General features: G+C 39.1%; 1 protein-coding gene across 6 annotated transcripts in view; it reads left to right on the top strand.

Annotated features, from left to right (window-relative positions):
• Positions 1 to 21,965, top strand: part of PCBP3 (poly(rC) binding protein 3) — a 71,905-nt gene that overhangs the window by 30,431 nt on the left and 19,509 nt on the right. For all 6 annotated transcript variants that reach the window (XM_058184848.1, XM_058184896.1, XM_058184875.1 and 3 more), the window contains 4 exons: positions 423 to 554; positions 1,990 to 2,118; positions 4,398 to 4,472; positions 13,282 to 13,323. In XM_058184848.1, coding sequence (XP_058040831.1) covers positions 423 to 554; positions 1,990 to 2,118; positions 4,398 to 4,472; positions 13,282 to 13,323 — 378 coding nt within the window. The remainder of the gene's footprint in view (positions 1 to 422; positions 555 to 1,989; positions 2,119 to 4,397; positions 4,473 to 13,281; positions 13,324 to 21,965) is intronic.

Here is a 21,965-nt window from a genome sequence, read left to right as displayed (position 1 = left end):
TTAACCAAAAACTGTCTACTCTTGACCTCACCCCATTCCTAAGAGGTCTATAAGGGGCGTGGATAAGAGCACAAACGTGCCTACCATTCCTGTCCTATTGTTTCCTTTCATTATATCCAATTAATATAGTTATCACATACTTATGCTCATATATATGCTTATATATTATATCGTTATTTTCATGCTTATGCTTATATATATTGTTGTGACAAATAAAAAAATAAAAAAATAAAATAAAACCAAACTTCTGGCGAGTTCAAGAAGTTTGATTGAATTTGTGAGGTTTTTTTAACCTTACAACATGTTTGCCTGCTGTTTTCCCATTTGTTCATTCACAGTTCCACAGTGTGGTAAAAATGCTTGGCTCATTCTAATAAAGTACCACATTCAAATTTCCTCCCTCCCTCCCTCCCTTCCTATAGGATATAATCAACTCAATGAGTAACAGCACAGCTACAAGTAAGCCACCAGTTACATTAAGGTTGGTTGTACCAGCAAGCCAGTGTGGATCATTAATAGGCAAAGGAGGCTCCAAGATTAAAGAAATCAGGGAGGTAAGTCTCTGATTTCACTATGTGCAGAGAAAGTTATTTTCTATGAGAAATAAAAGAAAGGTCAGTCTTCAAACCTCTCTAATTCATAAAACTTCATGAAGTCAATTGTAATAAAGCGAAGCAGGAATCATATTAAGAACTTTCATGTCTTCCGAGGGCAAGAATTTTCACTTATAGAAAATTTCATGTGGCCACAATCTCTTTAAGTTCATCTCAGCTATGTTGAAATGGTGTTAATATTCATGACAACAGTCCAAATATAAATGTATTACTTATATGTTAAAAGAAGTAAATAAATTAGCTGGACATTTTCTGGGAATAACTGCCCTCCAGCTGCTCCATTCTGTTTTATATAACATCACTGTGGAACCAGCAAAAATACAATACTAGTAATTTATTTTTATTTATTTATCTAAATTTGTTATGGCCATCCATTTTAGTAAAATTTGGGTGAATTTAAACTGATAGTTAAAACAATGAAAAATGTAAAACAAAATGGAAGGTCTGGGTTAAAAATAGCCATAATAATAATAAGAAAACATAACAGGAACCCCACAAACACATTAATCCCAGACTTGAGAACACAGCCAATCTTAAGGGCCTTCCATGACCACAAGAGGGGGAGGGGAATGCTATTCCAGAGGGCAGAAGCAGTGATGGCTAATTGTCTACAATGGCTGCATGAGGCAGTTGCCTCACTCTACCTAATGGTATGGCTAGCCCACATTAGCAGAGTGATTTGTAATTACTTCAGATAATATACAATTAAAACCTGGACAAAAATATATTGCAATGGGTATTCTATGATTTATAAGCTTCTGTTTGGATTTTATGTTAAAAATTGTCTAGAAAATAAAATTGATCCAAACTGAGCAGTTGACAGTAATCTGAAAGTGGCTAATTTGATCACATTATTACTAATCCATTAAAATCTGCCCTGGGTGTCAGTCCATTTATAGGTTGAATTCAAAGGCCTGGATGGTTTATATCTCTAAAGCCATCCAAAGGGCATTGGACTAGGGTCCTGAACTAGGAAAGTATCCTACCCAAGGCTTTCATTGAGCTGCCTCCATGCCTAGGTCATTGAAGCAAAAAGGGATGGTGGGCTTGTTGAATGCCATCCTGAGAGAGGCTCACTTAATGCCTTACATTCATATCTTTTAGTGCCAAATTTTTCATTGAGTTTTATTTTTTATTTTACTCATGCACTGACCTACTGTTCTATTCTGACCTATTCATGACATTGCTGTTCATCCATTATTTATTTACAGTTTATTTTAGGGCTTTTTTTTCATTTTCCAGAGAATGTTGGTTCTTATGGCTTTGCAAATATACATACACACACATTTATATATATGAAAAGAGAGAAAAGAGTGATTATATCATGATATTTAAGTGCCTGTGCAGAAAAAAATAAGCTGTTTCCTTTCTTCAGTCCACAGGTGCTCAGGTTCAGGTGGCAGGGGATATGCTGCCCAACTCTACAGAAAGGGCAGTGACCATCTCAGGGACCCCCGATGCAATTATCCAGTGTGTCAAACAGATCTGTGTGGTGATGCTGGAGGTACAGACTGTAACAATAGGGGTAACGTATAAAGGAACATAAGTAAATAACTGAAAATGGATTGTTATCAGTCCTTGCCTACTCAAGCATTCAATCAATCTGGGCTTCAAAACAGCTCTGGGTGGCTACATGAGAAAGTAATTCTATGAAGATTTAGGGTAAAATAGTCATTCAAAGAGACAGAGTGTGCAGGCTTGAAGTACCTACTAGCGGCTAGTTTTGTGGCTGGGTAGATGTGGCTAGGTGGTCATGTGACTGGGTGGGAGTGAGTGACATCAAGCTGGCCACGCCCACCCAGGTTTTGTGGCTCCTGGTGTGTTGTTTTTTTCCTGTAGAAAACGGGTCCAAGTGGCTCTTTTGAGTGTTAAGGTTGCCGACCCCTGTACTAGCCCATTTGGTTTATATTGTCATTAAATATACTTTAGTTATAAAAGATGCAGTGAGATACATTTTTGCAGATTTAATATAAAACAATTATATTCTTCAGAAATCCAACGAAACAGGAATGAAAAGAGGAATACACCAATAATATCGCTTCTATTTTTCTAATTCATTAATTTCCTGGTATTATTTGTATTTTTCAGTTGTCAAGGATATTTCTAGCATAAGATAAATACCTAGCTTGTCTTCATCCCCTGCTTTCAGGTGAAAGCTCTCTTGATTTTATAGCACTTTTATCTAAAATAAAACAAAACATTAACACCATTAGATGATGTGCTATGGAATTACCATCAGAATGTATATGCTAGCGAATGAAAATCTAGAAACAAGAATGGGCATTGATAATATTGGATTAGGTGGGGGTTGAAGGTGGATTTATGTTTATGAAAAAATGTTGAAGAAATCAGGGCAAGAGCAGATTCCTAGTAGCTGAAGTTAATAAGCAATCATAGCTACAATAATAGCAGGGTGCTTAAATTTCACTGAAATAAAAAAAGGAGCTTTCCAAATGTATCCAAAAAAGCATGTGCTTTATCTTTTTTATTGCAGATTTTCAAGGTAATATTTCATGAATGTTTCAGCTAAGACAGTACCTAGACTCATCTCCAGCATGTTAATTTTTTCATGTAATTAAATAACCTTTCTATGTATAACTTCATTATGCTCCATTGGCTCCAGGCCAGGGTTCATTATTTCCAGAATTCTGTTTTACATTTTCTTTCATGAATTTCACTATCTTGAACTTCACTGGTGAAATTAATGGTTGCTACACTTGGTATTATTTTCTGTTCCTGCTACAGCCCTAGACATGTCTTCTTAAAATATCCAAATATTGTGACTTGCGGTGCTTCATTTATGCAGCATCAGAAATCACATTCATTCTAAATATTAGGGGAGAATTGAAAAATCAAACTGTAACAACTGTATATGCAAGTTTTGAAATAAAGTAAAAATTCTTTAGATTAATATGCAGTACATGAGAATAAAAATAAGGTTCACACAGTTAGATTGAACTGCCATGTGGAGAAGCAAATGTTAATCCAAAAATAAGTAACTTTAGCACAGAGATGTGCAATTCTTTCTTGAGCCATATTTGTCTTTTGAGTAGTAGCTAAGGACAGCAGTGCCCCAAAAGTAGCAAATAAAGCCGGCATTAAAACTTAATTTGATTTTATTTCTAGTTAAATGTCATTAAATACACTTACTTTAGTTATTTTCTAGTCACACATTTAGTAATTTTCTTCTTCTCCCTTATTTAAAAATTAGAATTGGGTAATAATTTTTGAAAGTCTCAGGAAGCCACATTCTCGCCTTTTGGTTAAACAGTTCATACCAGATTTGTGGCTCTTTGGAAAAAATGAAGTGGGTGAGTGAGCAATATTACTAAACTATTTGCAATAGTTTTTTAAAATGTATCTTGTGATTGTCCAAAAATACTAAAATAAAAAGGGGCAGCTTCGTGGCAGCAGAAAAAATAGAAGACATAATTTGGTCTAAAGGCTCAGAGAAAGGTCTTGGAAGTGGTCTTCAGAGGGCTGGAAATCTTGCAATCTCACAATCCCTCTGCTGCTGTCTTAAGCAGATCATCGATGGAAAGGAGAGCCTTTAACTTGCGCCCAGCAGTCCCAAGGCAAGTGAACATCTGGCCACAATCAATGGTCCACTAACTGATTCTAGTTTCTGGTCTGGTAACAAAACCTTGCAAAGTTAACTTTATCAGTTCATATTCAGTATGGTTTGATTTGTACATGTTTGGTTGCCCTCTAACACTCTTTTTGCTATTGTTTTAGGAAATGTGGTCTAATGTTCTCTCTCCCTCTCCTTGTCCCTTTTCCTAGTCCCCACCGAAAGGTGCCACCATCCCCTATCGCCCAAAGCCTGCCTCCACCCCTGTCATTTTTGCAGGTGGTCAGGTAAGAGCCGACCCACTTGCAGCCTCCACTGCCAACCTCAGCCTTTTACTGCAGCACCAGCCGCTGCCTGTTAGTGCACTCAGGTTTTGTTGCCTTTTCACTTGCATGGTGTCATCCCATTCGCATTACACCAGGACAAGTGGACTCAAAGCTCTTTGATGGCAAAATACTGGGAGTAGCAAATTAATAAGCAGTATGAATACCATCTGGTACAACAAAAGGAAATAGGGATCTAGATCGCACGAGACACACTCTCCTCAGTCTTCACTTAAATCACAAGACAATAAATGTTATCAACTAAGATCTAGAACAATAGATATATGTGAGTTGATTTTACATAAATTCATCACTCAAAAATATAATTGGGAGTTAGCTGACCTCACAGAAAGGCAAGGATACTTTCTAAAATAACATTCAGATAGAATTCAGAGGTCGCAATACATACCAAATGGTTGTTCTGTCAACTTTTTTCCAAGAAAAGAATTGGGGCAAAATATCCACCAAATCATGCCACATGTTTATCTATTACTCTATGGCCTTTACACAATATTTTAGTGAGATGCTGGCAAATAGAAAGTAATTCCTGTTTTATCTTGTCCTAAAATTTCTTAAGCTTATGTTTATTTTTACATTCAGTATCACATAATTTTTTACTTAGTGCTCATGAAGCACGTCTTTATGGAATCAGAGAACATAAGATTTGGAAGAGATCTTGGAAGTCCAAACCTCCAATTCAGGAATCCACCACTAAACTGATGGTTATGCAGCTTCTTTTCAAAGACCTCCAGTAAAGAAAGCCCATCATCTAACAAATCATTCACTTTCATTGTTAAACATTAGAAAATTCTTCCTGCTGACCAATCTTGCCATTTACTAGTAAATCTATTATTTCTGACTCTCTTCCCAACAAAATGACAACACTTTAAATATCATGTCTTCCTGCAGTTTTCTCTTCTGCAAGCTCAACATATCAGTGCCTCCAACTGTTTCCAAGCATTTCATTCTTTCCTAAATGCTCACAAAATGCTTAATAATCTATTCCAGAATTTTTCCAGTTTCAGTATCAAGATGACTAATCTGTAATTCCTCAGGTCCTCCTTTTTCCTTTTCTGAAAATATCAGCATTTATCATCTTCCAGTTCTCTAACGATGTGCCTGTCCTCCATATTTCTCTTTTAATACAACAGAATTACACTGAGTCAGCCTCTTTTTTTTTCAGATTGAAATGGTCCATTGCCCGGAGAAAACAGTAGAATAGTCAAAAAAGCTCTTTTTACTGTTTTCAGCTTCCCTTGCTAGCAGAAGTTAACTTTTGCAATTTAGACTTGATTTCTTTTTGCAAATATTAACTACTTGCTGATACTTCTTGGAAATTACAACGCACTTTCTGTTTTTTTCTATATTTTATCTTCAACATTTAGCTTAGTCAAAATTACCCAATGCACCCACAATAGTTTTCTAAGCTGCCCATTTTTCCTCTCAATGGAATGATGTGTTATTGTATTTCCAGTTCCAGTCCTCCTGTACTTCCCTTGAACTAAGGATTTCTGTCAATGCAATCAGACTTGGTTAGCATTTCTCTCAGCTTGTTGAAATTAATTGTGTAGTGTACATTTATGATTATGCACCAATCTTTTTCTGGAGCACTTGAACTCCAAGATAATATTAACATTCTTTCCAAGGTTCTCCTTGTTTTGCAACTTCAGTAGCTATTCCCTACTTCAACATTCTTCCCTGTTCATTAGGATCATCAGTTCTCTTGTTTCTTCTTCAACTTTCTCGACAATGAAGCAGTCAGAAAGACCATAAAAGAATTTTGGAAGCTTTGCAGTTTTGCCTGAAATGGTTTTCTAACATACGTTGAGGTAGTTAACGTCTCCCATTATTAGCATTTCTTCTAAAATTTGTCACTGTAAATAGTACATCTTTTTTTTTTGACTGCTTAACTTTGTGTTAACTTCAGAAAAACATCCCAAGTGCACCAGGGTCTATTTGAAATACTTGTATCATCTTGTCTTGATTGTTAGCTAATTTAAACAATAAAATTTATCTGGATGAATCTCAGTTTTCCATATAACAAGTAATTGTACATTCTCATTTAATGAAATAAAATGTTCTGATGGTTCCAGTGGCCAAATAAGATTAGTTCTTGAAAACAGGAAATATAATATTTTAAAACAAAGTGAATAATATGGTTGAATCACTAACAGACATACAATCTGAAATACATCCACAACTAACATACAACAGAGCCTCTGGCTGCATTGAGCTTAGGAGCACATCATGTTGGGAGTTTCTTCTATGAAACGCTGCTTTAATGATGGTGTGGGGCGGGTTGGATTTGGTAGCAATATGGAAAAAGAGGTCTATCTCACCAAAATTGTACCTATATATTTTCCTTTGCAACTGACAGAGACTTGGGTGAGTCAAATTGTTAAATAGTAAATTATTTGACAACACCCCCCACTCATTTCTTCTCAATCTAAATCATGTTCTTTTCCTCAGTAATTGACCATTCCTAGCTTACCTAAAATTTTAATACCTTTGCAGTCCCTCTGTTACAATTATATATTAAAAAGAAATAATTAAAGTTCAATTTTGAAGAACAAAAATGCTATAATGACCCAACCAACTGTAATTGGAAATATTTGTTCAGGGCAGCCTTTTCTCTTAACTCTCAATCTGGTGAAAGAGCTTTGGGTCCAGCTTTTGCTTCTCAAAAGGGAGAGTAAGACAGAAGGAACTCTTACAATAAATGAAGTACAAGTCCCTTGAGTAGAAGTGCCTCAAGAAAAGGAAATAATTAGGGATCTCCGTCACTTAATATTTTATCTTATGGGCTCATTTAGTTGGCTAAGGCAAAGGAGGAATGGCAAAAACATCAACTTTCCTTCCTCTTGCAACAGCACTAAGGAAGTAATAAATATTTTATATACAATGGAGTAATAACATTACTGCTACCATTTAAATACAAGAGATTCATATGATATTTTCATACATTGGTATTTGTTGGATCTTAATCTTAAATTCAGAATCCAACAAGCTGCAAAAACACAGCATGAGCCAAATCCAATTCAGTAGCCAGCAAGATATACTGTATCTTGCAGGAAGGACAATTGTTACTTTTTAATCTAGGTCAACACACTCTGGAATTAGTTTCACCCATCTAATAGGGAAATGCCATAGGTAGGTTTTCACACAACAGCTGACATACCGAGCCATTCTAGCAATCATCAAAATTGATTATTATAGGCTCAAACACAGGAGTCAGCCAACTGTTAGGTAGCTTTCCTTCAGGTAGCAAATTATTTCAGGATTGAAAAAACAACAACATTTGGCTGTCTTCATTGGAAGAGAAATTGAGACCTCTGCCCATTTTATAACTAGCCAGTACATATGCTTTGGTGCTGGAATGTAAAGATCCCAAAAATGAATCATTCTGCTAATAAAAAATACATTAGCACAAAAATAAGACTTCAAATCTTTGTCCACCTGTGAACAATTCTTGCTTCTTTTATCTAGTTTTATTTTATTTATTTATTTTATTTTATTTATTAAAAAATAAAAAATAAATATTATTTATTTATTTAAAAAAAGCCCTATCTTATATAATCCAAAAGGTTGAATGTGCTGGGATGGAAATAGAGAATTACTTTGCTTAATTGCAAGATAACACACTTTTCTATATTATATGGCTAAAAATTTTTCCTGTTTAATTGGCGTCAGTGTCTTCAAACAGGGAAACTGATAAAATTTAAGCATTAAAACAAAAGAGAAATGGAAAAACTGACAAATGCATTGAAAGAGAATCCCTCCATCTCATCCCAAGCACTAATCATTTCTCTATATTTATGAGCCTTAAGTTAAGGAACCCAGTTGGTTTGATTTTGAAATTCAGCTAAATTTTTCATTCATTTTCCTTTGCTGTTCTTACTCTCCCTTTATGTGTGATTGTTCATCTTTCTAGCCTATTTAATCTGTCTTTGAATCACTTATGAAAAATGCTTTCCTTTTGCATATTTACTGTTGCTTATAAAGTGTTCTTTATTTCAATTTTTCAATAAAAAGAAAGTTGTTTTATAGTCTGCAAACTTTTTATTTATAAATCCCCAAAAGAGAAGAAGCTAAAAGAGAAAAATGTCTGCTCCTCAATGGAAAGAATTAATAAGAATTAGAAGCTTAGGGGTTTTGTGACTGTGGTTGTGTTTTTTACTGTTTTTTACTGTATTCTATTACCTTACGTACATCACTGATTCTCTCTTTTTCACAAAAAGGATCAGAAGTGTGTAAAACAAGCATAAGGGGAACGTGCTAGTACCACATTTTTATCAGCCAAACAATAGAAGGTATATTGTTATTTACCGGGCAATATGTTTAAGGTCTTAGACTTAGCCCTACAAATTGGACCACAAGGGAAGTATATGAAGCTAATCTAAGCATCTTGCACTAAGAAATCTTACAGCAGGTTCTTTTTTATGAGGTCATAGATTACAGTGTTATTATTACTGTTGTATTTGTTGTTGTTTACATCCCTTTATCAAATACTTGTCTTTGAGTTTCAGAAACAGAATATTTGACTGTAGATTTTTTAGAACTGGGAAATTCTAAATAAGGAAAATGCAAAATTAGGTATTGGAAATTCTATTTAGTTCAGCCATAAACTCTTGGAAAATAAAATGTTTTTCTGTCAGATTTCCTCATTCTTTACAATGGAAGTATTCATACCTATACATTGATTACCATTATAACCTTTTTGTGAAGAAGTAATAATAATGAAAAAATAATAATCTAACTATTGAAAAAGATACTTCATGAAAAAACTTAACCCTATAGTTATTGGCACATTAGGCAGAATAACAGATTAAAAACATTTTTACAATAGCTAAATTATTTGGCTGTATCAAATATGGATTAGCAAATTACCTCACCAGGCACATTATGAAGTTATTTGGAAAAGGCATAGGATCCTCAATGAGATTCCAATTTCCAAAGAACAACAGGAAAATAAGTTTGTTTGTTCTCTGCATTGTGTTATTCCTTGATGAAATAATAATAATGAAATAATGTTGTCAATGCTGATTTTGTTTAAATGGTGCTCCAGATGATGATTATATTATATAATTATATTTTCTAATTATATAATATTTGTTTATATTATTAATCAAATTTTTGTGGCTGCCCATCTCACAAAATTCATCTGGAAGGTGTAAAACCAGTAAAAACTGTAAATGAATAAGACAATTATTAGTTAAAGCTACTATATATTATTAAACAAAATTAGGAATTATAGAAGAAGACCTAAAACAGGTAAAGAGAATAATACATGGTTGGATATAAATAATAAAGAAGCCACATCCTGGGTCTCAAGCCTACTGGGTCACCAGGACCTGATGGATTACATCCCAGAATTTTGAAGAAACTGGCAGATGTGATCTTGGAACCATTGAACCATATATTTCAAAGTTCTTGGAGCACCAGGGGACTACCAGAAGATTGGAAAAGAGCTGATGTGATTCATATCTTCAAAAAAGGAAAAATTACAGCCTGACATCAATACTGGGAAGATATCTACATGGAAGGAAGGAAGCAGTAGGGTATTCTAACGTTCCGTTTTAAGCCCAGTACCTTTTAATATCTTCATAAACGATTTAGATGAGGAAATAGAAGGGGGACCATCAAGTTTACAGATTACACTAAACTAGCAGGAATAGTCAACACCCCAAAAGATCCAGATGGATCTTGAGCACTGGGCCCTATCTAAAAAAAGGAAATTCAATATAGAGAAAAGTAAGGTTTTCACTCAGGCAAGAAAAACCAAATGTACAGTTACAGATTAGGTGAGTTAGCTCAATAGCAATAACTGAGAGGGATTTTGTAGTCCTAGTGGACAATCGCTTAAAAAAGCTGTGGTGGCACAGTGGTGAAAATGCAGTATTGCAAGCAAACTCTGACGATTGCCAGCAGTTTGAGTCTAGCTGGCTCAAGGTTGACTCAGCCTTCCATCCTTCGGTAAATCGGTAAAATGAGGACTCAGATTGTTGTGGGAAATATGCAGACTAGGTAAAACACTTAGAGAGATCTGTAAAGCACTATGAAGTGGTATATAAGTCTAAGTGCTATTGTTATTTTTAAATATGAGCCAGCAGTGTGCGGCAGCAGCCAAAAATGCCAATGCTAGGTTGCATTAACAGAAGGATAGAATCAAGATCTCACGAAATATGAACATCATTTTATGACGCCTTAGTAAGACCATATGTGGAATACTGTTTCCAGTTTTGGTCACCATATTATAAAAAAGGCATTGAAACTGGGGAAAGAGTGCAGAAAATAGCAACAAAGATGATTAGTGGGCTGGAGACTAAACATGAAGAACATTTGCAGGAATTGAATATGTCTAGTCCAGTGAAAAGAGGGACAAGGAATGACCTGATAGCAGTGTTCCAATATTTCAGAGGCTACCACAAAGAAGAGGGGGGTCAACGTATTTTCCAAAGCACCAGAAGGCAAGACAAGATACAATGGATGGAAACTAATTAAGGAGAGAAGCAACTTAGAACTAAGGAGAAATTTCTTGACAGTGAGAACAATTAACCAGTGGAACAGCTTGCCTTCAGAAGCTCCATCACTAGAAGCCTTTAAGAAAAGACTGAACAGCCACTTTTCTGGAATGGTGTAGGGTCTCCTGTTTGAACACGGGGTTAGACTAGAAGACCTACAAGGTCCCTTCCAACTCGGTTATTCTATTCTGTTCTGTTTCAATGCTCCCATTTAACAATGGAGCTTAAAATATGATACCAGTATTTGCAATCTAACTGATGTCACAGTATTGTTGTTTGCTTAAAATTGGGAAAGGGGTGATACTAAAGAGCAGAACTGAAGAGCGTATATAGGTCTTGAAGGATCTTCAGAAGCTTAGGAGTAATGATGCCAGCCTTATATCTGGGGCGAGAAAATGCTACAATACAGGTGCCATAGCAGAAAAGGCCTGCTATCTAGGACCCATCAAATGTAGCTTTCTAGATGATGAGTGACATATCTGACATAACATATATAAAATAATAATTATGTGAAATTATATAATATTATATAATTGCCAATCCGGTGTAAAATTCTGTCTGGTGGTCAGCCATATAATATTATATAACAACCAGCCTGAGAATCACTTGAACATTATTGGCATTGACAAAATCATTGAATTGCAAAAGGCATTATTTAGAACACCTGACATTCTGTAACAATATCTTTAATACCATCAAACAACTGCTTATCCCACATCATTAGGAAGGATTTGCCAAATTCAGTCTAAATATCTGACTAAATGTATGGCCAACCATAATAATATCTAGATATAGAGAGATAACTCTAGTCCACAATATATCTTGTCAGATGTCAGATCTGCCTGGCCTACCAACAACAATGTTGCAATGGATGGGCATCATAAAGCAATCATTGTTTACACTCACAACTTAGTGTCTATTGCCAGTCACAGCAATTTTGCAATATAGGAATTTATGGCTGCCCAAGGCTTGCACAATTGAATCCAGTCAAGCAGCTCTTGACTGGATGGAAGGATGGAAGACGTGCACAATCAGGGTGAAGTCCCCCTTAACTAGCTTTGATGGTCTTTCCCTGAAATACCTGTTGCAAGGTTAATCAACATTGCTATTTTTTAGCTGCAAAATCCAGAAGGAAATACTGATCAGTTCCTACCCCTTAGCTAAGACAAACACCGAACAACTATTTGTAGTCCAAAGCTTAATTGAGATAAATATTTATTCTGGGTAGAAATTAGAGTGGAGAGTCGGATTGGGGAACATGGCTGTTTCAAAAAGGACTTTTGTTTACATATGAATAAGGCATAAATATGGCAGAGTCTGTGCCAAGGATCCTCTCCCTCTTCCCTAATGGAGTTGTAAAACAAGTTAAAGTTGAATTAAGAGGGAAATTAAGACCAATACTTAATTGCATGAAAACAAAATAGATATTCTTGTGGGCCTGGTTTGCAATTGTTTCAACTTGGCCTGTATGGGAACAAATATATTTTTGAAAAAGGAATGCCTGGTAACTCTGCTCCCCTTCAACTGTGCTATTCTTGCTATGCAAGAGTTAAGGTGAGCGATTTCCCAGCTACTAGCCCAAGGTCTCTATTCAGCTGCCAGGTACTTAGGTGAGGTCATTTCACAGGGAGTAACTGAGAGGAGTGGTAAGGTTGTAACTGCTTACTCCTTTTCACTCATACAAGGACCACTCTTGATGGAAACTCTTTAATCTATTTAATCTATTTAGAGAAATTATTCAAACATTTTCTCCCTCCAACACTGGCCCTGGAAAATTAGCTGAAAGGCCTGCATTAAAGGGAGGAAGGGATGAACCTCAGGTTACCCAATAAAGAGGGGAGGGTGGCTGTGTAACTGGCATTTGGAAGCACCATCTGGTCCCGATCTTAGCTTCTGGCGTCACTGTTGGTTGGTGAGTCCTCCTTGAGTTTCACTTGCCTATGTGCCCAAGTGGGCCAGGGGCAAAAGCTTAAGAGGTGTAGAAATGGTTAATTACTACCAGCATTAGAAAGTGCTTCATTGGGTAGATATATTTTAAAGGGTTTGGTTAAATTCCAGTTTATTATATACACCCACTTTATAGTATGGTGTTATAACAGTGTCCCTGATGTGACAGACAGATTCAAATATTGCAGACTATGGAGGATCCTAACATATTGCTGCTATGTAGATTAGCGATACAAGTCTAGCATGAAGTGAAGCCTATAGCAACTGGTCACTGTGTCAGTGTCTTACACTGCTTTTTTTTTCAGGCCTATACAATTCAAGGACAATATGCAATTCCACATCCAGATGTGAGTTTTTCTTTATTATTTGTAAATGTATTTTATGTCACCTGCATGCTTTGTTAAATGAGTAATATTAATATTAATATTTAATATTAATATGCTTTTTTCCAAAATAATTGGCCATGTGTAGTATTGGTAATAATTAGGACCCAATTATATTTCTATTAAGGACTTGGCCTGTTGTTAAATTATCCAAAAAAATTCTGTGCTATCCCTTTGCTAAATTTTTTGTTTCCTGATATTAGCCATTCAAGAGCCTTTCCTTTTATTTTTTCTGCCATAATGCTGATAATGACATAAATAACCTGAGTTTATGCATCTTCTTACTTTATGATGTGGTTATACCCAGAATCTTTGCTATTTTCCTTAGTCTTTGCTAATTTATTTAATTTATATTCCACCTTTTGCCAAGAGCTCAAAACACTTTCCATTTCTTTAGTTATAATGAAAGAGGAGAGTAAATTTCTGCTGACGCTGAATCCTTTATTTTTAGAATTTGGGGGAGGGGGAAGCAGTTGGTTATTGTTCTCCAGTTGTCATTCCAAACCAAAATGGGCATCATTATTTGTTTTACATTATTACATAAAAAACATTATTTCTTAATAGCAATAGCAATAAGACTTCTGTACTGCTTTGCAGTGCTTTACAACACTCTCTAAGCAGTTTGCAGAGTCAGCATATTGCCTCCAACAATCTGGGTCCTCATTTTACCGACCTCAGAAGGATGGAAGGCTGAGTCAACCTTGAGCTGGTCAGGATTGAAGGGATTGAAGTCCTGGCAATGTGAGCAGAGTTAGCCTGCAATACTGCCTTCTGACAACTGCGCCACCACAGTTCTTACTTTGTTCCTTCCTTTCAAAAAAATAAAAGCACATAAATAACATCTGAAACAACATTTGCAAAAATGCTTCTCATAAATGAGATTAGTATCAACTGTTGTCTCTTTCAGCTGCAAAATGAAGATTATGAATGAGTTTTATTTAGCCCATTTTATGCTGCCAATGGATGCTCACACTGAATTTTATACAGGGAGAAAAAAATTGAGGCTTCATTTTTACCTGTTTTCAATGTCTAGGCTTTATGCTTGCTTGCTTATGTATTTATGGATGAAAGAAAATGTATAGCCTAAATATTGAGAATGTGAAATTAATTACTGTTTTCTGATCAGAAATACATGCCTTAGGGGAAATGTAATAAAATGTAGTTATAAATAACAATTGGTTAGAAAATGTCTATCTGATCAACTGCATATAACATTGAATGTAATAGGATAAATATACAATACATAAAAATATGGAAATATGTTCAAACAAACTTAAGCCTACTTCTCATGCAGGGACTTTCAACATGCAGGGTTGGAAAATTTATATGGAAAGTGCTAGTTGAGGGGTCCTTGGTGCTCTCTGAGTTTGGTTGTTTTCTTGCAAACATTTCATTATCCAAACTAGGTAACATCATTAGTACTGATTACACACTAGCACTGATGATATTACCTAGTTTGGGTAATGAAACACTTGCAAGAAAACAACCAAGTTTCAGAGAGCACCAAGGACCCCTCATTTTAGCCATGAGTTACAAATATTCTCCTTTAACGAGTTAGTTATCCTTATATCCTCTGCTGGTGTTAATACAGTAGTATAACTGCCCATAATGAAGAACTTTGCACAAGGGCTTTAAGGAGATACAGAACACTGAATGATATGAAATTAAAACTTCAAAGTTAACCACATAAGCAATCAATATACTATATGTCACAGGTGTCAAACTCGTGATGTCACGTTGTCGTCATGTGACATATTATGACTTTTCTCCCTTTTGCTAAACTGGGGATGGGCGGGCCGGTGCATGACACATCTGACCCGTGACCCATGAATTTGACACCCGTGCTATATGTCATGCAGCTATGACTCAAGGTCCCTCTTCTTCAGAAAAAGAGCCTACTGATCATTATTTACAAAGGAGGCAGATAATTCAGTCCCTCTCTCCTTTAATAAAATTCCACAAGTTCATGTATATAATAAAACTGAGAAAATACTGTGGTCCAAGCATGTTTGTAGCAGTAGGTGAAAAAGAAAAGCGATATAGCTATAGGAAAAAAATAATTACATTTTAATAATTTGTTCTCAAGCTGGTTCAGTCCCAAATCAAATGAGAGCAATGAACTGGAGTGGGATAATAAAGAGCAGATCCGCCCATGGAAATCAATGCCATTATTTCTCAAATAAGAAATGTTATCACATCTTACAAAGCACATCCTTAACCAGAGAGAGCAACACAGAACACTTTCTAAATGCAAGAAATCTCATCAGCTTAGAAAAACTTCAGCTGCTAGAGTAAGATTTTATTGATCACATGTTTCAGTTTAGACTGTAATCAGTGAAAACAGCACAATTCTCTTTGTGCTGATTTGGAGTTTTTTCTTATTTCTGGCCATTGTTGTCTGGTTTAACTGTTTATGCATAAATCCAAAACATTGCTATTAGACAGCTTGAAAGAAGGACTGACTTTTTTATAAACGCAATTATCCAACTCAAATTTTGGAATATGCAATTCATTGAAATTCTGTTTTCTTAATCCCTGCAGTATTTTAGTGCAATCCAGTTTCTGGTTCTTTTAAAAAATGTGCAGAATTCCAGGATTGTTCACTGAGATTTCATTAGAATAGAGCTGGAAGGGACCTTGTTGGTCTTGTTGGTCTGTTCAAGCAGGAGATCCTATACCATTTCAGACAAATAATAATAATAATAATAATAATAATAATAATAATAATAATAATAATAATAATAATAATAATAATAATAATAATAATAATAATAATAATAATAATATTTTAATTTTTATACCGCCCTTCTCCCGAAGGACTCAGGGCGGTTAACAGCCAAATAAAACAACAATCAAGACATGTACTATACAAATTAAAAGCAATAGTTAAAAAACTTATTTAAATTTGGCCCAACTATTAAAATACATTTTCAAAACCCTAAAAAACTGATAAAAATTAAAGCCCATAAAATCAGCTAAAATTTTAAAATTTTAGGCCAGTCCTGGCGCAAGAAAATAAATATGTCTTAAGTTCGCGGCGAAAGGTCCGGAGGTCCGGAAGCTGTCGAAGTCCTGGGGGAAGTTCGTTCCATAGGGTGGGAGCCCCCACAGAGAAGGCCCTTCCCCTGGGGGCCGTCAGCTGGCATTGCTTGGCCGATGGCACCCTAAGGAGTCCCTCTCTGTGCGAGCGCACGGGTCGGTGGGAGGCACACGGTGGCAGTAGGCGGTCCTGTAAGTAATCCGGTCCTAAGCCATGGAGCACTTTAAAGGTGGTAACCAACACCTTGAAGCGCACCCGGAAGACCACAGGCAGCCAGTGCAGCCTGCGCAGGATAGGTGTTATGTGGGAGCTTCGAACAGCTCCCTCTATCAACCGCGCAGCTGCATTCTGGACTAACTGGAGCCTCTGGGCGCTCTTCAAGGGGAGCCCCATGTAGAGAGCATTGCAATAGTCCAGGCGAGAGGTAACAAGAGCATGAGTGACTGTGCATAAGGAATCCCGGTCCAGAAAGGGTGCAACTGGCGAATCAGGCACACCTGATAAAAAGCTCTCCTGGAGACGGTCGTCAGATGTTCTCCAAAGGACAACCGCCCATCCAGGAGACCGCCTAAGTTGCACACCCTCTCCATCGGGGCCAATGACTCGCCCCCAACAGTCAGCCACGGTTGCAGCTGACTGTACCGGGATGCTGGCATCCACAGCCACTCCGTCTTGGTGGGGTTGAACCTGAGCCTGTTTCTCCCCATCCAGACCTGTATGGCTTCCAAACACTGAGACAGCACTTCGACAGCTTTGTTGGGGTGGCTTGGGGTGGAAAAGTACAGCTGCGTATCGTCAGCGTACAGTTGGTAACTCACCTCAAAGCCACTGATGATCTCACCCAGCGGCTTCATATAGATGTTGAACAGGAGGGGCGAGAGAATCGACTCCTGTGGCATCCCATACATGAGGCGCCTCATAGTCGATCTCTGCCCCCCTGCCAACACCGTCTGTGACCGGTCAGAGAGGTAGAAGGAGAACCACCGCAAAACGGTGCCTCCCACTCCCAAACTCTCCAGCCAGCACAGAAAGATACCATGGTCGATGGTATCAAAAGCTGCTGAGAGATCTAACAGGACCAGGGCAGAGGAATAACCCCTGTCCCGGGCCCTCCAGAGATCATCCACCAACGCGACCAAAGCTGTCTCGGTGCTGTATCCAGGCCGAAAGCCAGACTAGAATGGGTCCAGATAGACTGTTTCATCCAGGAACTGGGGTAGTGGCGTGCCACTACACTCTCTACAACCTTCGCCACAAAGCGAAGGTTGGAGACAGGACGATAATTACCTAAAATGGCCGGGTCCAGGGAAGGCTTCTTGAGGAGAGGTCTCACCACCGCCTCTTTCAAGGCGGAAGGGACAGTCCCCTCCACCAAAGAAGCATTAATAATCCCCTTTAGTGATTGTCCAATCTCTTTTTAAAAACCTCCAATGACGAAGCACCTACAACTTCTAAAGGCAAGCTGTTCCACTGGTTAATTGTCCTCACAGTTAGGAAGTTTCTCTTTAATTCCAGGTTGCTTCTCTCTTTGATTAGTTTCCACTCGTTGTTTCTTGTCCTGCCCTCTGGTGCTTTGGAAAATAAATTGACCCCATCCTCTTTGTGGCAGCCTTTCAATACTGAGAATACTGCTATCATGTCCCCCCTCTCCCTTCTTTTCTCTAGACTAGCCAAACCCAAATCCTGCAACCGTTCTTCATATGTTTTGGCCTCCAGGCCTTTAATAATTTAAATTTAATGTAAAAGGCTTTGTAAAATGATACTTATATTCATTTGCAGTCTTTCAGACATCTGTAATATATACATATTTATGTATTTTCCCTAGTGTGCTGTCAAGAGTTAAGTAATTGAAGGAAAAGAGATTGTGGGGGTTTTATTGTTGTACGTTAGGTATCTGTAATCAATTTGCCTAACCAAATGATTACATAAGTGGTTATACAAATTACATTGCTTCTAGGGAATATATAACATTTGCAATCTGGCTTTTGAAACTCTGGGAATGTTTGGTGGTGGAATGTCCAGGACAATTAGCAGCCCATACTTCACAAAACAGCAAAGTTTACACTGATACAAGTCTTCCAAGGAGCTAAAACTTTTCTAACTTTGTTGCACACTACCCAGTCACTTGATTGTGGGATGGGAAGCTATATAACTATGATGAATAAGTAAATAAAACCAGAAATCTAAAACAATTTATTTTTAATGAAAAATTATTTTGCATCCTTACTAAAATAAAAATCATACCATCTTCTTTCTTTCCTCATTCTCCTTATATAAGAAACTTACTGAGAAAAGTATCATTCACGAAAGACACATTGACTGGTTTGATTGGTTTGAAGTGGAGCTATTGTGTTCTGATTAGTCCATTGAGTTTTATATTGTGGTCTATGTTATGTATCTTTAAATGGTTTTGGCGGGAAACAAGCACGTTGCTGATTGGTTAAAGCCGCCGGTTGAAATGTATATAAGGAGAGGTTTTTCCCCAGCCTGGTCGCTGGGTTCACCATATATTAAAGAGCTGTTGTCACTACCCTGGTCTCCAGCCTCGTTACTTCCCGAACTTAACACTGGCGACGAAGGTGGGATTTCGAGGCTAAAGAGCACCAGAACGAGCTGAACGCACGAAAGAACTGAACCCAGCAAAACTCAGGGCAGAAACGCGGAGATGGCCAGCTACACTCCGCCCGCGCCGTTTGACCCAGCCAGGGAGAAATGGGGAACGTACATGACCCGTTTCGAAAGCTTCCTAGAGGCAAACGAACTGCAAGGAGTTCCAGACAACCGCAAAAGGGCATATTTCCTGAGCCACTGCGGTCCCAAGGTCATCGACATCGCGGAAGCCCTGGCAGAGCCAACGCCGGTACAATCGGTATCGTGGCAAACTCTGCAAAATCTCTTAAAGAACCATTTCGCGCCTACACCGTCCAAGTACGTACGGCGTTTTGAATTTGGGGAGCGCAGACAGCAAGAGGGCGAATCTATCAGTGATTACATGGCCGCCCTGCGAAAAGCCTCCAAGGACTGTGGGTACCGAGACTTGGACGAGGAGCTGTTAGAGCAACTCATCCGTGGGGTCAGAGACATTCGTTTGCGGAGGCGGCTGCTATCAAAGAGCAATCTAACGCTGGCAAACGCTCTGGACGAAGCCAGAGCTCATGAGATGTCCACCCAAGCGGCGGAAACCCTACAAAAGCCACTCACACCAACGGCGAGCGCAAGCGCAAAATCAACCCCGGTCCACAACGAAGAAATCCAGACCGAATCCGACGGCGAGGATGAGGAAGGAGTTTGCCTCACAGAGAGAAGGGGCAAAGAAGACCGGGACGAATGCGGAAGTTGCGGAGGGCAACACCAGCGTCAACGTTGCAAATTCAAGGACGCTACATGTCGGCGGTGGGAGAAGAAGGGGCACCTGGCTCAAGTCTGTCGAGCACCCCAACCTTCCCGCCAAAAATTCAAACCGACCAATCAGAGCGCAGAATCGGCAAGGCGACCCGCGATTGGTCAGAACAAAAAGGGCGCGAATTCAAACCGAACGACCGTGATCATAGGCCGTGCAGCAACCCGCGTCGAGAAGAAAATCTTCACTAAGCCCAAAATTGAAGGAGTGCCGTGCCGACTAGAAGTGGACACAGGGTCAGCGATCACAATCATGTCCTGGGACACTTTTGCAAAAGCTTTGCCGAGAATCGCCAAACGCAAACTGCAAACACAACGGTTACGAGTGCACGACTACCAAGGGAATCGCATCCCTGTTCGAGGGACCACCTCCGTCCGCGTCGAGTACGGACCACACAAGAAGACCCTGCCCATCACGATAGTCGAAGGGACCCTGCCAAGTCTGTTGGGACTAGACTGGTTCCGTGCATTGGGCATGGGAGTGACTGGCATCTACAGAAGTGACTTTAATCTAAAAGACACACTCATGAACGAGTTCGAGGATGTCTTCAAGGACTGCCTGGGCAAGTACAAGGGGACCCCTATTTCCTTCAATTTAGACCCCCAGGTAGCCCCCATTAGGCTAAAGGCAAGGAGAGTCCCTTTTGCCCTTAAACCCAAGATTGACAAGGAGTTAGACAAGCTCATCAGTCAGGGGATTCTGGTGCCAGTCGATCACGCAAAGTGGGAGACGCCAATCGTCACCCCAGTGAAACCAGATGGGTCAGTTAGGATCTGCGCTGACTACAAGGCGACGTTAAACAAAGCCTTACAGAAAAGCGCTTACCCTGTCCCCGTGGTGCAACACTTGCTGCACTCGCTGGGGCAAGGGAACGTTTTTGCCAAGTTAGATTTGGCTCAAGCCTATCAACAACTGCCCGTAGACGCCAACACAGCCGAGGCCCAAACGATTGTGACCCACCGTGGTGCTTTCAAGTGTACCCGGTTACAGTTTGGGGTGAGTGTGGCACCTGGTCTATTCCAAAATTTAATGGAGCGACTTCTGCAAGGACTCCCGGGGGTAGTCCCCTATTTCGATGATGTATTGATATCAGCCGAAAATTTAGAAGAATTGGGGGAGCGTTTGAGAAAAGTTCTGGGCATTTTCCGGTCAGCCGGTCTAAAGGTTAAAGTGAACAAATGCCAGATAGGGGTAGAATCCGTAGAGTTCTTGGGCTACAGAATAGACAAGGAGGGAATTCACCCCACTGAAAGCAAGGTCAAGGCAATAAGAAAGGCTCCAGCGCCCAAAAACAAAACAGAGCTACAGGCATTCCTGGATCTAGTGAATTTTTACGCGGTCTTTTTAAAGAATAAGGCAACCGTTGCCGAGCCGCTACATAAGCTACTGGGAAAGAATACTGCTTGGTCTTGGGGAAAGTCGGAAGCTAGGGCTTTCGAAGCAGTAAAAAATCTACTCTCGAGCGATAGCTTACTGATTCAGTATCATAGCTCATTGCCATTATTACTGGTTTGCGATGCTTCCCCTTACGGGGTGGGGGCTGTGCTCAGCCACAGACTTCCGAATGGCACAGAAGCCCCAATAGCCTTTTACTCCAGAACGATGTCCTCGACAGAGAGGAACTATAGCCAGTTGGATAAGGAAGCGCTAGCCATTGTGTCAGGGGTAAAAAAGTTTCACGAATACGTTTTTGGTAGAAACTTTGAAATTGTTACAGACCATAGACCACTGTTAGGGATACTGGCTGGCGACCGCCCAACGCCTGTGGCACTTTCGCCACGATTGACCCGATGGACTATCTTCTTAGCCGCCTATTCCTACAAACTGCAGCATCGGCCCGGAAAAGAGTTGGGGCATGCGGACGCTTTAAGCAGATGCCCACTACCAGGGGCGATCGAAGACCCCACCCCGGGGACGCCCATCCTGCTAATTGACTCTCTGGACTCCGGCCCAGTCACATCTAAGGAGGTGGCTCGGGCGTCATACCGGGACATTACTTTGAGAACTGTACTCGGTTGGGTACAAAGAGGGTGGCCCGCTGCGCCTGGCGAGCGTTTTAAAGAATTTGTAAAAAAACGTGGGGAACTTTCGGCTCAAGGGGGGTGCCTGCTATGGGGGGATAGAGTGGTGATCCCAGAAAAATTGAGGAAAAGGGTGTTGGATCTC

The sequence above is a fragment of the Ahaetulla prasina genome, chromosome 1 (assembly GCF_028640845.1).
Source record: "Ahaetulla prasina isolate Xishuangbanna chromosome 1, ASM2864084v1, whole genome shotgun sequence".
Classification (NCBI taxonomy): domain Eukaryota; kingdom Metazoa; phylum Chordata; class Lepidosauria; order Squamata; family Colubridae; genus Ahaetulla; species Ahaetulla prasina.
Note: the sequence above shows the minus strand (reverse complement) of the source record. Positions and strands in the feature narration are given on the sequence as shown.